The 14432-nt window shown below is 35.4% G+C and overlaps 1 protein-coding gene across 5 annotated transcripts in view; it reads right to left on the bottom strand.

Moving 5' to 3' along the window:
• Window positions 1-14432, bottom strand: part of TMLHE (trimethyllysine hydroxylase, epsilon) — a 69669-nt gene that overhangs the window by 16787 nt on the left and 38450 nt on the right. For all 5 annotated transcript variants that reach the window (XM_079124537.1, XM_079124541.1, XM_079124540.1 and 2 more), the window contains exons 3-4: window positions 8494-8670; window positions 1411-1690 (exon numbers count right to left, since the gene is read on the bottom strand). In XM_079124537.1, the coding sequence (XP_078980663.1) occupies window positions 1411-1690; window positions 8494-8670 (457 nt within the window). The remainder of the gene's footprint in view (window positions 1-1410; window positions 1691-8493; window positions 8671-14432) is intronic.

Genomic DNA, 14432 nt, shown 5'->3' with positions numbered 1-14432 from the left:
GCTGCTTCTAGCAGTGATTTATTTAACTTAATTTTTGTAAGTGTTTTTAATTAATATTCTTAGTTTTCAATGATAGTGTTACTTTTCTAATATCTTGGATAATTCAATTTTCAAGGGTGAGTGAAGTGTTTCCATATTCTTCACATGATGTAGAAGTGATAAGCATAGATCTTCACTTATCTTTTGGTCATGGAGGAATAAGGAAAAGAGAAAAGGACAGTTTATTTTAAGTATTTAGTGAGACTTGCTGTATTGTTTTTGTTGCATTTCTCCCTGGGGAATGTATCACAGATTTTGATTTTTGTGATTATTTTCTTAGTAGAGTCAGATCTGACTAAAGGTCACTTTAATTCTTTAGCTTTCAGAGTTCATCTGATTATCTGAACTCTCCAAGTTCAAACAGGAAATGTTTTACCTTTTAAACTAAAGGTTCTAAAGCCTTCTCAATTTACTGCTTACCCGAACAGTTTCTATTGCTTGAAAATTCTCAAACTGTTTCAAAATGAATGGCTCACAAATGCTACTGATGTATGTTCTACTAGCACAAGGCAAATGATCCAGCATACTATTTACTACAAAATGAACTACATCTGGGTCTTACCAATAAAAGAGAAGTATTAATTAAAATGAAGTACGTTTATATCACATTGAATACTTTGTAAGATCAATCTCTATGCCAGGTAGAAATGCAGACTGAAAATGAAAAGAACACTGTATTTAAGATCAGGAAACCTGAGCTATTTAAACCCCAGCTTTATTGCTTACTATCAGAGCAATCCTGGGCAAGGCACTTAATATATTTTAGCATCAGGTGCCTCAACATTAGAGAAGAAGATAAAGCATGCAATTACAAGGATTACTATAATGACTAAAATAAAATAATAGATTTGAATGTGCTGTTAAATGCTATAGAGCTTTTTACCAACCAATCTCTGAATCAAGCCCTAGGGATCACGGAAGGTCAAAACTGGATTATCTTTTGCGACCATGTTGCTCAATTTGATTTTGAACAGATGGGAAACTAGAGGACAGTGGGGGAACTGGGAGGGTTTTTATGTGTTTTTGAAATGAATTTGCCTGTGGTCATACAAGTACTTGATGGTAGATCTTAAACTACTACCCAGTTCTTTTCACTCACGGTGCTTTTTCTAGTGTACAATGATAACTATCACTTTGAGGAATAGTGGTTAAGGAAAATATTCCGGTGATTTGAAAGTCTGCATTATATTTACCATGTGTCTTTAGAGATTACATATCTAGTCCTTAAAAGCACTGCAAGTGGGAGTCCTCTTATTCAGGACACAAAATATTCTGGATTGAAAACAAGGGTTACCAGAGCATTTATATTTTTTATTGGTGTCCTTGTTCTGGGAATTAATTACTGTGGATTTCAGGAAGCTAAGAAATTACCTGATCAAGCTGATTCTTTCTGCCAACTTCTCTGTGTGTTCTTGAGTGGCAGGGACATTTTCTACAAATGCAATTCCATAGAGCAAAAAGTTTTGTAGAAACTTCTTCAGTCCCTCATTGGTTTCTAAGAAACTCTGGAAATCTATAGATGGAACTTGGGCTTGCTGGTAGATTTCAGCATTCCATAATATTCTAGGCTGGATAACCTTTTGTTTCTGTCCTTCATAGCTATTTTTCACCAGCCAATCCAATTCATATCTAGTCACATGACCATCTGGCCCTTTTAGGGAAAAAAGACATTACAATAATAATTATAAATACTGCCAATGATTTACTGCTTAAAGATGCTAATTCTTAGCAACCAACTACCTGGTATTGTATTGTTTATGAAAACAAAGTAAAATGAGTACCCAGAATGAGTTTGAGATAGAAATATTTGTGGGTTGAGTGGTATGCATGTGTACATTAATGAATAAACACATAAACTTTCCCAGAAGGTAAATAAGTTTATGGAATTACAGTTACATAGTAAAGGACCTTTGAAACATTTCAAGTCATCAAAGAATGGTAAGCCCAATAGATTTTTAGTCTACTCAGCACTGTCTCCCCTTGTTCCCAGCCCCATTTCTCACCTTACAAACTCTGAATGTTTGAGGTAGATGGGACTAATCTTTATTTCAAAGAGGGTGAAAAGGTCATTTAGTGTTGAGTATCCTTTATCTGAAATACTTGGGGACCAGAAGTGTTTCTTTCAGATTTGGGAGTTCTTTGTGAGGAATATTTGCAAAGATTTTACCAAATCTGTGAGCATCTCAGGTTTCAGATTTTTGGAACTGCAATGACACCTTCTTGCTTCTGATAGTTCAGTACCATTCTATGCCATCTTCCTCTTCTAAGTGATTTAGGGAATTTCTAATAACATGAAATCAATACAACATGATAAATTGACTTCATAAACAACCCTGCCTACTGTATAAAGAAAAATCGAAAACCAACCAGAAAATGCTTTAGGGAATTTTCATGATGTCAAGGAGGCTACAAGAGGAGTGAAAGGTTACGCTAATATCTTTTCTCTTCTTTTTTACATTTCTTTCTTCCTTTCCTTGATAAAAAAGTATTGTACATATTGTAAACATTTTGGAAAGCATCAAAAAGTAAGAGGAAATTGAAAATTATCTGTACTCTTCATTATATCATGCAGATGAAACCATGATTGACAGCTTGGTGTCATTCCTTCCAGTTTGTTTCCTATTTATTTTTATATTTTATGTAATTTTGTAGACTGTTGATGTCACTTAACATTTTAACTATAATTTTATCATTTTTGAAATTAAATCTTCTTAAAAATCAATTCTGAAAGTTTGCAAAATATAGACTACTAAGATTTACCAAAAAATCTGCTCTTCTGGAGTATATAGTTTCATCTTTTGAAAAATCCCTATTATTTAACAATAAAAATATTTGCACATATTTCTGATAATTTTCTTAGAATATGTGTCAGAACAAAGATATAAACTTTTAAGAGTCTTCATACATATAATCAAATTATTTTCTAGGAAGAGTCTACCAATGTATATTCTTTCTAATAACATATACATGCCCATCAAAATTAAGCATTCTTATTTTGTAAATATATTTTTCTAATTTGGTAAATAAAATCCTATCTAGAAATATTGAATTTATTTGCTTATTAGCAAGGCTAATAGTATTTTTCACATGTGTTAGAAATCTATATTTCTTTAATACAGGGATCACAAAACCAAATCTGACATTTGTTTTTGTAACATGTTTTATAACACATTCAGGTCCATTTGGTTATATATTCTCTATAATGTGTTTACCCCACAACTGAAAATTTGGATACTTATGACAGATCATATGACTTACAAAGCCTAAAAATATTTACCATCTGATCCTTTATAGAAAATGTTTGCTGATTCCTGCTTTAATGATTTTTCTGTTCATTTCTTTCTCACATTTTTCTATGGAAATATTGGTGCTTTCCTCACAATTTAGCAATAGCATCTTATATATTAAGGGTATTTATTCTTTGTCATACATTTTGAAAATATTTTGCCAAGTTGTCTGTTTTTTTAATCAACTTTTCTATGGTATATTTTTATTACAGAAAAATTAATAATTAATATATTGGTTATAAACATTTTTTCCTCAAATGTTTTCTTCATTAAATTTTTTATTTGAGAATTATAGATTCATAGGATGTTGTAAAGAAATGTATAGAGAAGTCTCATGCACTATTTCCTAACCCTGCCCCAATAATTACAGCTTATATAATCACACTATAATGGCAAAACCAAGAAAACGGCATTGGTACAATCCATAGAACTTATTCAGATTTCATTATTTATACATATTCTCGTGTGTGTGCGTGTGTGTGTGTTTGTGTGTGTGTTGTGTGTATGTGTATGTGTGTAGCTGTATGCTGTGTTAATGTGTAACTTGGTGTAAGTACCGTCACAGTCACTTGAGTCAATTGTACCATCTGCGTACTACTCCTTTGTGTTATTTCTTTACAGTCCTATCCACCACCTCCTATCACCATCTCTAATTCCTGGCAACCAATAATATATTCTCTATCTCAATAATAATTTCATGAATGTCACATAACTGTACCATGTAGATTAGCATTTTTTCCATCAGCATGATTTGAGATTCTTCCAAGCTATTATGTATTAAGAATTCATGCTTTTTTATTGCAGAGTAATTGCTATGATTTGGATATGAGGTGTCCCTCAAAAGCTCCTGTGTTAATGAAGCAATGTTCAGAAGTGAAATGATTAGAGTATGAGAGCTGTAATCTAATCAGTGGATTAATATACTTGATGGATTAATAATTTGAAAGAACTACTGTTCTAGGTGGTAACCATGGGCAGGTAGAGTGTGGCTGGAAGGTAGAGTGTGCCTTAGGTTTTGTATTTTGTTCCTGGTAAGGAGAGCTCTCTTTCATGAAGTGAGCAGCTTTCTTTACTATGCCCTTCTACCATGATGCTACACCTCACTTCGGGACTAAAGCCACAGAGTTAGTAACCATCCTTTTTTACAGACAACCATGAGCTCAAAACACAAGTTTCCTGCCAGGTGTGGTGCACACCTGTAATTCTAGTGACTTGGGAGGCTGAGGCAGGAGGATTGCCAAGTTCAAGGTCAGCCTCAGCAACTTAGTGAGACTGGGTCTCAAAATAAAAAATAAAAAGGGCTGGGGATGTGGCTCCACTGAGTATACCTGGGTTAAGAACCCCCAGGATCAATCCCCAGCACAAAAAAAAGCAACAAATAAAATAAACTTTCCCTCTTCTAAGCTGTTTTTCCAGGCATTTTGGTCATAGTAATGAAAGGCTGACTAACACAGTAGTATTCCATTATAGTAGATGGCTTAACCATTTGCTCATTTCCAGTTCTTGAATAGTGAAAGTAAGATGATATAGAAATTAATGAATATATTTTGTGTGAATATACATTTTTATATTATTGGAATAAATGTCCAGTAATGTGATTTCTAGGTTGTATGGTATTTTCATGCTTAGTTTTCTAAGAAACTGCAAAACTTTTCCTGAGTGGCTCCATCAGGAAACATTTTATATTCACATCAGCAGTATCTGACCAATAGAATTTCTGCACACATCTTCTCTAGCCACTATTTTTATTTTAGTCATCTGTCAAGACCTGAAGATATTCTCCTATGTTCTTTCCTAGAAGTTTTATAGTTTTATGCTTTATATTAAGTCCAAAATTTACTTTCAGTTGATTTTTATATAAGGTGTGAGACTTACGCTGAGGTTCTTTTTTTTTTTTTCCCCTCCATGGATGTCTAATTACTCCAGCACTAATTATTGAAAAGACTATCCTTCCTCCATTGGATAGCTTTTGTACATTTGTCAAACAAAAGTTGAATATATTTGTGTGGATCTATTTCTGGTTTCTCTATTCTGCTCCACTGATCTATGTGTCTCTCTCTCCACCAACATCACATTGTCTTGATTTCTGCAGTTTTATATCAGGAATTGATTCTTCCCATTTTACCCCACATTCATAGATTGGAAGAAATAATTTTGTTAAAATGCATATAGTATGTGAAACAATATACATATTAAATGCAATCCCTATCAAATACCAATGACATTCTTCACAAAAATAGAAAAAAAGATCCAGAACTCTGCCTGTAACTTTGCATTATCTAAGACATGAGACAGAAAGGGCTTGGATAGCTCTAACTCTTTGACCTGGCTGGTTGAAGTACCTATAGTATCTCTTTTAGCCTGGCTTTCTCCACAGTCAGCAGTTGACAGTGGAGACAGTCCACATAACTGGTTGACAGTCCACACAACTGGCACCTCTTAATTCCTGGGGTCTCCATTCCAGCTTTGGCCTCACTTTTAAAGCTCATGCATGGTCCTTTCAGGGGCAGCCTGCAGGCACTCTGACCCTGCTGCACTTTGCCTGGCCTCCCAGGCCTTCCTTTGAAATCTTGGTGGAAGCCTCCATGACTCCTTAACTCTAGCACCCTGCATTCCTACAGAACCAGCTCTATGTGGATGACACTGCTCTCTACTGCCAGCTTGCACAATACCAGAACGCCTGGAATCCTGGCTGCAATGACTTCTAAGTACCTTTGTGGATCAGAATGGTAAAAGAACTTCCTAGGTTCCACTGTGAGAGAAAGTTGTGCCCATAATCTTTTCTCAAAGGGACTTTGTCTTTTGTACACTGGAGCCTGTAGTAGGTATGGTCTTGAAAATTTGTGAGATGCCCTCAGGCATATTTTCTATTGCCTCTGTCTAAAGTATTCTGCATCACTTTAAAGGCTGTAATCTCTTCAGCATGGACACTTTTCTTGGTCCATTTTACAAGCATTTTATGGTCAAACTGCAAGTCTTTAAAATCCTTTAACTCTCCAAATTCTCACAATAAACCTGGCTAAAGCTATCAGCAATATCCATACCACTGATCAAATACTGGGTTGCCTTGAAATTTCTTGTACTGGATTAATTAGTCCATTACCTTTAAATTCAACCTCATATAAAGTCAGGATATGGGCAAAATGTATCCAAATTCCTTCACAGTTATAACACAAGTGGCCTATAGTCCACTTTCCAACAGAATCTTCACTTCCCTCTAAAAGCTTATGAGCATAGTTTACATTCCTATTGCCATTCTGGTCTTCTGAGTTCCCTCCAGAATCACTGATTCTGGCATTCTTTTTGCCACCTATTTATGCTTGCATCTTTAAATTTTTCAAAATTCCTCCCACAAACCAACTCCAAAGACTTTTGAACTGCTCCTAGTACTGGTACCAATTTTTGTGTAGTCAGCTTTTGTTGCTATGACTAGAAGACCTGATAAGAAAAATTAGAGGAGGAAAAGTTTATTCAGAGCTAAGTCTTAGTCTGTAGATGGCTAACTCCATTGTTCTGAGTCTAAGGTTAGGCAGTACATTATGGGATAAGTGCCCACGAGAGAAAAGATTCTCAGCTAATGGCGAGGTCAGGTAGTAGAGAGAAAAAGAGGCAGCAAGGGATTATGGGGAAGATGCACCCTTCCGGGCTATGCATGCAGTGACCCACCACCTCCGGTTGCAGCCCACCTACCTAAAGTTACCACCTAGTCACTTCAGTCAAACTAGGTCAGACTGATTAGGTTATAGTTTTCACAATCCAATGATTTTAGTTCCAAATATTCCTTCATTAACACAGGAGTTTTGGGGGGACACCTCACATCTAAACCACAGCAGGCATCACATTAAAAAGCTTCTGCACAGGAAAGGAAACAAGAGCATGAATAGAAAGTCTAATGAATGGGAGAAAATCTTTGCCAGCTGCTCATCTGATGGGGGATTAATATCAAGAACATATAAAAAACTTAAAACTTAACATCACAAAAACAAATGACCAAATCAATAAATAGGAGAATACAGACATTTCTCAAAAGAAGAAATACAGATGGCCAACAAATATATTTAAAAATGTTCAATATCCTTAACAATCAGGGAAATGCAAGTAAAAAGTATACTGAGATTTTATCTCACCCTGGTTAGAATGTCAGTCATCAAGAATACAAACAACATGGGGCTGGGATTGTAGCTCAGTGGTGGAGTGCTTGCCTAGCATGTGTGAGGCACTGGGTTTGATTCTCAGCACCGCATACAATATAAATAAAGATATCTTGCCCACCTACAACTAAAAATAAAAAAAGAATACAAACAACGATTGCTGGTGAGGATGTAGAGGAAAAGGTAAACTTATACACTGCTGGTGAGACTGAAAATTAATGCACTCACTTTGAAAGTTGGTATGGGGACTCCTTAAAAGACCAGGAATGGACTCACCACATGACCTAGCTGTCCTAGTCCTTGGTATTTATCCAAAAGAACTAAAATCAGCATACTATAGTGATACATGCATACCAATGTTTATAGCAGTACAATTCAGTTGCCAAGTTAGGGAATCAACCCAGGGGTCCATATACAGACAAATGAAAAAGAAAATGTGATATATAAAGTGGAGTTTTACTCAGTAACAAAGAAAAATGAAATTATGTCATTTGTGGGTAAATGGATGGAACTGGAGAACATCATGTTAAATGAAATAAGCTAGACTCAGAAAATCAAGGGTCAAATTTTTTCTCTCATATGTGGAAGCTAGAGGGAGAGAGAGGTAAAAGGATATAAAGGGGCATCTTAAGAAAATAGAAGGAAGACCAACAAAGTAGAAAAAGAGGATCAAGAAGGAGGAAAGAGGGGAGGATATGGGGAAGTACTGAGGAATGATGTCAATCAAATTATGGTATGTTCATGTATTTATATACCACAATGAATCCCACTTATACCATTATAATTAATTACTTGAAAAAATAATAATAGAATAATAATAGATCAGTAGAGCAAACAGATCAGGGGAGGGTGGAGTACAGGGAAAGAGAAGGTATTGGTGAATGAGACTGACAGAATTATGTTATATGCATATAATATGGCATACTGAATCCCACTGTTATGTATAATTATAATGCACCAATAAAAATAAATATTTTTTAAAAAGAGTACTCCAAGGAGATCTCCTCTCCACTTACAAGTGAAAAAGAGTGTGGTCTCTTCCTGACGAATGATCTTTGGCTTGATACATAAATCCACACTGGCTGTGTCCAGGCTGCGCTGGTGAGTCTTAGAGTTGTAGCAAGATGCTGAGCGGCAGTGGTCTCGAAGCCAGACATAATCAAAGCGCATCACAGTGTTACCATATTGTAATTCTAAAAAAAAAAAAAAAAAAAGATCACATCTATTAGAAGTATTTATTCAGGGAACCTAAACAAAATCAGTAGCCAAAAACCTTCCTTCAAAAAGACTTCTACAAAGAAACAAATATGAATGATAAGGGGGAGATTACTTCCTTGCCAAGCTATTAAAACATACTATACAATTTCCATGATTAACATAGTGTTATGTTGGTACAGAAATAGGTAAAACAATGGAAGAATATAAAAAGCCCAGAATATGGCCAAATGTGTAGAAGGTATAAAGGAGGTCCTTGAATAATTCTAGCAACTTTTCTGTTAGTTGGAAGTTACACCAAGATTAAAAGTTACAAAAAAATCAAAGACTTTTCTAGGTACCAATTTACTTCTATAAAGCAAGTTTATAAAAGAAACAAAAATGACAAAAGTGGAAATAAAGAAAAATGTAGGGGAATATTATAGTGAAATATATAAAAGTGCCCTGAAGAACTTGAAGTAAACCTAAATGAAGACAGATGGTCACAGATGGGCAATTTCAATAATGAAAAGAAGTAAATTCTCCTACAACTTAATGCACAAATTACATGTAATTCGAATCCATATTGTAATGGAAATTTTCATGTACTGAACGAGATAATTCCAAAATTCATATTGAGAAGTAACAAAGCAATAATTTTGAAAAAGAATGGGTGAGATACCAGATATAAAACCATGTTATAAAACCAAAATTTTAGAAGTATGATATCAGTATAAAACAAATGAATAGATCAAAGGAATAGAATGGAATCACAAAGTAGACTCACATATACATTAAAATATGATACATGAAAGAGGTGGCATTTTACAATAGTGGAATAATACCTTTACTGGTCACACTAACTTTCATTATATTATTATTCTCATTTGAAGGACAAAGAAACTGAAGCTTGGAGATGTTCAGTAACTTTTAAAATAATATAATAATTAGGTGGTAGAGGTAGGACATGAATGCAAGTTGTTCAGCCTCATATACTACTACACCAGTGTTTTTCAAATTATAGTCTTGGGAATCTGGACATATGACTCTTGGAAAGGCAGGGTGAGAAGTCTAGCAAATTTTCTCCCCCAAAAAGCAATAATAACACTGAACAAAATCTGTCAAAACAATCATTGTAGGATTCTGGAAATTATCCAAAGGTATACAATAAATTAATAAGCATTTATTCTAGTACTAATATTTTGAGGAACGTTCCTAATAATGACTGTAGTAATTTACATTCCCACCAACAGTTCTTTTTCCATATACTCACCAGCATTTGTTTTCTCATCTTTTTCATAATAGCTGTCCTAATGTGTGTATTTCATAGTAGTTTTGATTTGCATTTCCCTGATGATTAGTGATGTTGAGCATCTTTTCATATGCCTGTTGGCCATTTGTATGCCTTTTTTGGGAAAAATGTCTATTCAAATCCTTTGAACATGTTTTAATTGCACTATATATTTTGTTGCAATGGAGTTGTGGTAAGTTTTTATACATTGTGGATACTACACCTTTATCTGTATGTGCTTTACAAATATTTTCCCCAGTCTGTATATTGCCTTTTTATTTTCCCTTGCTTGCAGAAGCTTTTTAGTTTAATTACTCAAAATTACTTATTCTTGCTTAAGATTTTTTTTTTTTGATATCAGGGATTGAACCCAGAGACACTTAACCACTGAGTCACATCCCTAGCCCTTTAAATATATATATTTTTATTTTGAGACATGGTACTGCTATGTTTCTTAGGGGCCTTGGTAAGTTGCTGAAGCTGGCTTTGAACTTGTGAGCCTCTTGCCTCAGCCTCCCAGGTCACTGGGATTACAGGTGTGCACCAGAATACCAGGCCTTATTCTTGTTTTTGTAGTGTGAGGTTTTGGTATGATATCCAAAATATCATTGCCAAGGCCAACATCAAGGAGCTTTCCCCCTATGTTTTCTTCTAGGAGTTTTATAGCTTCAAGGTGTATTTTTAGGTCTTTTACCCAGTTTGAGTTGATTTTTGTGTATGATGCAAGATAAAGGGTCTCATTTCATTCTTTTGCATTCTGGTATATGCTCAAAGGAGATGAAATCACCACCTTATAAAGATATCTGTATTTCCATGTTCATTGTAGCATTATTCACAATAGCCATGATATGGGAATGAAGTAAGTACTTGTTGATGGGCAAATGGGTAAAGAAATTATGGAATATTATTCAGCCTAAAAATGAGATCCTGCCATTTGCTACAATATGGATGAACCTGGAGGACATAATGCTAAGTGAAACAAGTGAGCATAGAAGGAAATATGTTATGATCTCACTTGTATGTGTAATATAAAAATAAAATATACAGAGAATATATAGAAAATAAAACAGTGGTTAATAGGGGTGGAAGAAGGAAATGGAAGAAGGAGGACAAGGGATATAAAGTAACAGATAAGTATGATGAACAAGTCTAGAAATCTAATGTACAACATGAAGATTGTAGCTAATATTAGTGTATTGTATTTTGGAGTTTTGCTAAATGAGTAGATTTTAGCTGTTCTTGCCACACACACACAAAATGAGTAACTGAGAGGACAGATATGCTAATTTACTTCAAAATGGTTACCTTTTCATATCTATATGAATCTCATAACACCATGTTACATACTTTAAATATACATGATAAAATTTATTTTTAGAAGAAGCACTTATTTGAGAAAAACCCACTTGGGGAAGAACAGTAGGAATGTGGTGTGTTTTAGCCTGGGGCGCTCCCACTTTCTACCCTAACACCAGCTCCATCAACAGCAATTCTACAAGGACAGTCAATCCAAGAAAATCAATGGCTTTGTTGCCAAAGGAATTATCTTCATTTGGAACAGAGTGAAAAACAAAGGAAGAAACCATGCCCTGGGTGTTGTTGAAAACAATCAGGGAAGGCATAGTAGTTGAGGCAAGCAACAAACTAGAAGAGGGGAAAATCTAACAAGGGGATCAAGAGAGTGAGACAGTGATAAAAGACCTGGAACTGGCTGCCACACACCCTTGGTATTTGAAAATCTGTTCACCCATGTGGGGCTGTGTGCACACTAAAGAGAGACTGGAAATGCCCCTATTTATCTACATGTCCCTGGAAGAAGATGAAACTTTGTATAGGCACAAAGGAGATAATGGAATAGCAGAAAGTAAAAACCAGGGCATACTTGTAGACAGGATGAATTTTGAATGTGTGTCTCAATCTACGCATAGAGCCATTGGCAAAGGGTAGAGACATGATTAACTTGAGGTTTTTAAGTATGATTGCTAAGCTATAGTTGGCTGGTCACTAAGCTATTGCAAAGATTTTCAATCTCAGCATTGTGGATATCAAGGTGAGATGAATTTTTATCACAGGGCATTGTTCTGTGCATTGTAGGATGCTTAGGAGAATCCCTGATTTCTATCCACTAGATGTCAGTAGCATCTTCCTCTCCATTTGTGACAATCAAAATGTCTCTATACATTGCCAACAGTTCCCTGTGGGAAGGATGGAGAAAAATCATATCCAGTTGAGGAACACTGATTTGTGAAGACCCCGGAACAGTATCCAGGAAGTTACAGTTAAAAATAAAAATTAAAAATAAAACCTGGATCAGAGATTAGTGACTGCACACTGCAGGAGATGCAGACTCCACTGAACTATTCCAGGCAAGTCAGTAAATAAATAAAAACATAGCAACAATCTCCTTAAGGAGGTCAGAACTCAGTTGCTACAAGTTGTAGCAATATACATGCATACACACATACACACAAAGAAGTAAGGCTGATGTACAGAAAAAAAGTAGGAAACACAAACTCTCTGAGAATAATATTACACACAATACTATTGCTTAAGTAAGTCATACAGGGCTGGGGATATAGCTCAGTTGGTAGAGTGCTTGTCTCGCAAGGACAAGGCCCTGGGTTCAATCCCCAGTACTGCAAAAAAAAAAAAAAAAAAAAAAAAAAAAAAAAGTAAGTCCCTACATATAGAAGGCAAATGAATGTCTTTGGAAAATACCTTTGTTTTCTAACAGCTTTGGGCTTTATAGGAGACATGCAGAGTAGTGGGCCATGGGGCATCATTTCTTGGTTATGAGCTAACAATTGGTCTTTGAGTTATTTTGTCTGTGATGATACTTATAAAAGCATCTGTGCCTTCTAGATATAAATTACATGCTTAAAAATCTAGATATTGAAGTTAATTGAAAGAGTCTGTACACTGCTGATGTTATGGGATAGGATTATTTATTTTATGGGGCCTTAAAGTTGGAGTTCTTGACCTAGAATCCAGGTGAGAATGATAAGCAAAATTGTGTGTGTGTAGTTGTTAATTTTGGGGTCAACTTGCCTGGGCCATAAGGTTCTCAGGTATCTGAATAAATATTAATTCTGCGTATGTCTGTAACTGTGTTTCTGGACATGATTAGTATTTGAATCACTACTTTACTCCTTGTAAAACAGAGTGCCCTCCCTAATGTGGGTGGTCATTATCCAATGAATCGAGGGTCTGAACAGAACTAAAAGGCAAAGGAAGTGAGAATTTTCCCTTTCCTGTCTGCTTGAGTTGAGACATTGTTCTCCTGATCTTAGCTTACACTATTGGTTCTGATTCTCAGGCCTTCAGACTTAACTGAAATCATACTACCAACTTTCCTGGGTCTCTAGTTTGCAGATGGAAGATTATAGTACTTCTTAGCCTCCATAACTGAGTGAGACAATTCTATATAACTATCTAAATTTATATATCTTGATAGGTTCTTTTCTGTTTCTCTATAGAATCTTGCATAACATGAAAATTGGTATTGAGAAGTAGGGTGCTACAATAACAATTACCTAATGTTAAACTGTCTGTAGAACTGGGAAATAGGTGAGCCTGAATGACTATAGAAGTACATACTAGAAAATGCCAAGATTACCAAGGTTATTCTGAAGAGAGCTTAGAAAGGAGGAACATGCTATTGGAAAATGGAGAAAATATAATCCCCCCTTTTTATAAAGAGGATAAAAACTTAGCTTAATTGCTGTGGAAGGGAGAGGTTTAGAGCAACAAATTGGATATTTAGCTGAGGATATTTCTAAGCAAAGCCTGTAGCCTTACCTGCTTGGACTCTCTGGGCAAGCCCCTTCTTGAACTGCGCACGGCCTCCTACGTCCTGCAGTGATACGCACTGAGAAGACATTCTTTCTGCAAGGTCTCACCCCTCACCCCCACCCCATGCAACCCATGTGCTCTGAAGTCTTCCTGCTCTCATGTGCACCCAGACTTCCATGGCACAGTCAAGCTATCAGAGTATAGAAGCTAAAGACCATTATAATGAGGTCTCAGAAAAGAGGAACATGCTATTGGACAATGGAGAAAAATATAATCCTTTTTATAAAGAGGATAAAAACTTAGCTTAATTGCTGTGGAAGGAAGAGGTTTAGAGCAACAAATTGGATATTTAGCTGAGGATATTTCTAAGCAAAGCATTAAAGAAGCAGCTTTGTTCCTTCTAACTGCTTATAGTAAAATACAAAATGATAGAAATGAATTCTTCTTAAGAAATTGTTAAGCAAAAAGGAAACAGAACTTAAATCTTTGGAAAATTCTAAGCTTATCCATATTGCAGATAATGGGAAAGCATATTCTGAAGAACATTAATGGTGTGGCCTACCTACCATTTTATAAATCATTAACTGCATTTTTTGCAACATGGATAAGCCAGTTTTTTACAAAAAATGTTGAATCAGCCTTGCTTTCCTGGGATGGATGCACCTACTCTTGAGGTAT

Source organism: Sciurus vulgaris, assembly GCF_902686455.1.
Source record: "Sciurus vulgaris genome assembly, chromosome: X".
NCBI classification, from domain to species: Eukaryota; Metazoa; Chordata; class Mammalia; order Rodentia; family Sciuridae; genus Sciurus; species Sciurus vulgaris.
Note: the sequence above shows the minus strand (reverse complement) of the source record. Positions and strands in the feature narration are given on the sequence as shown.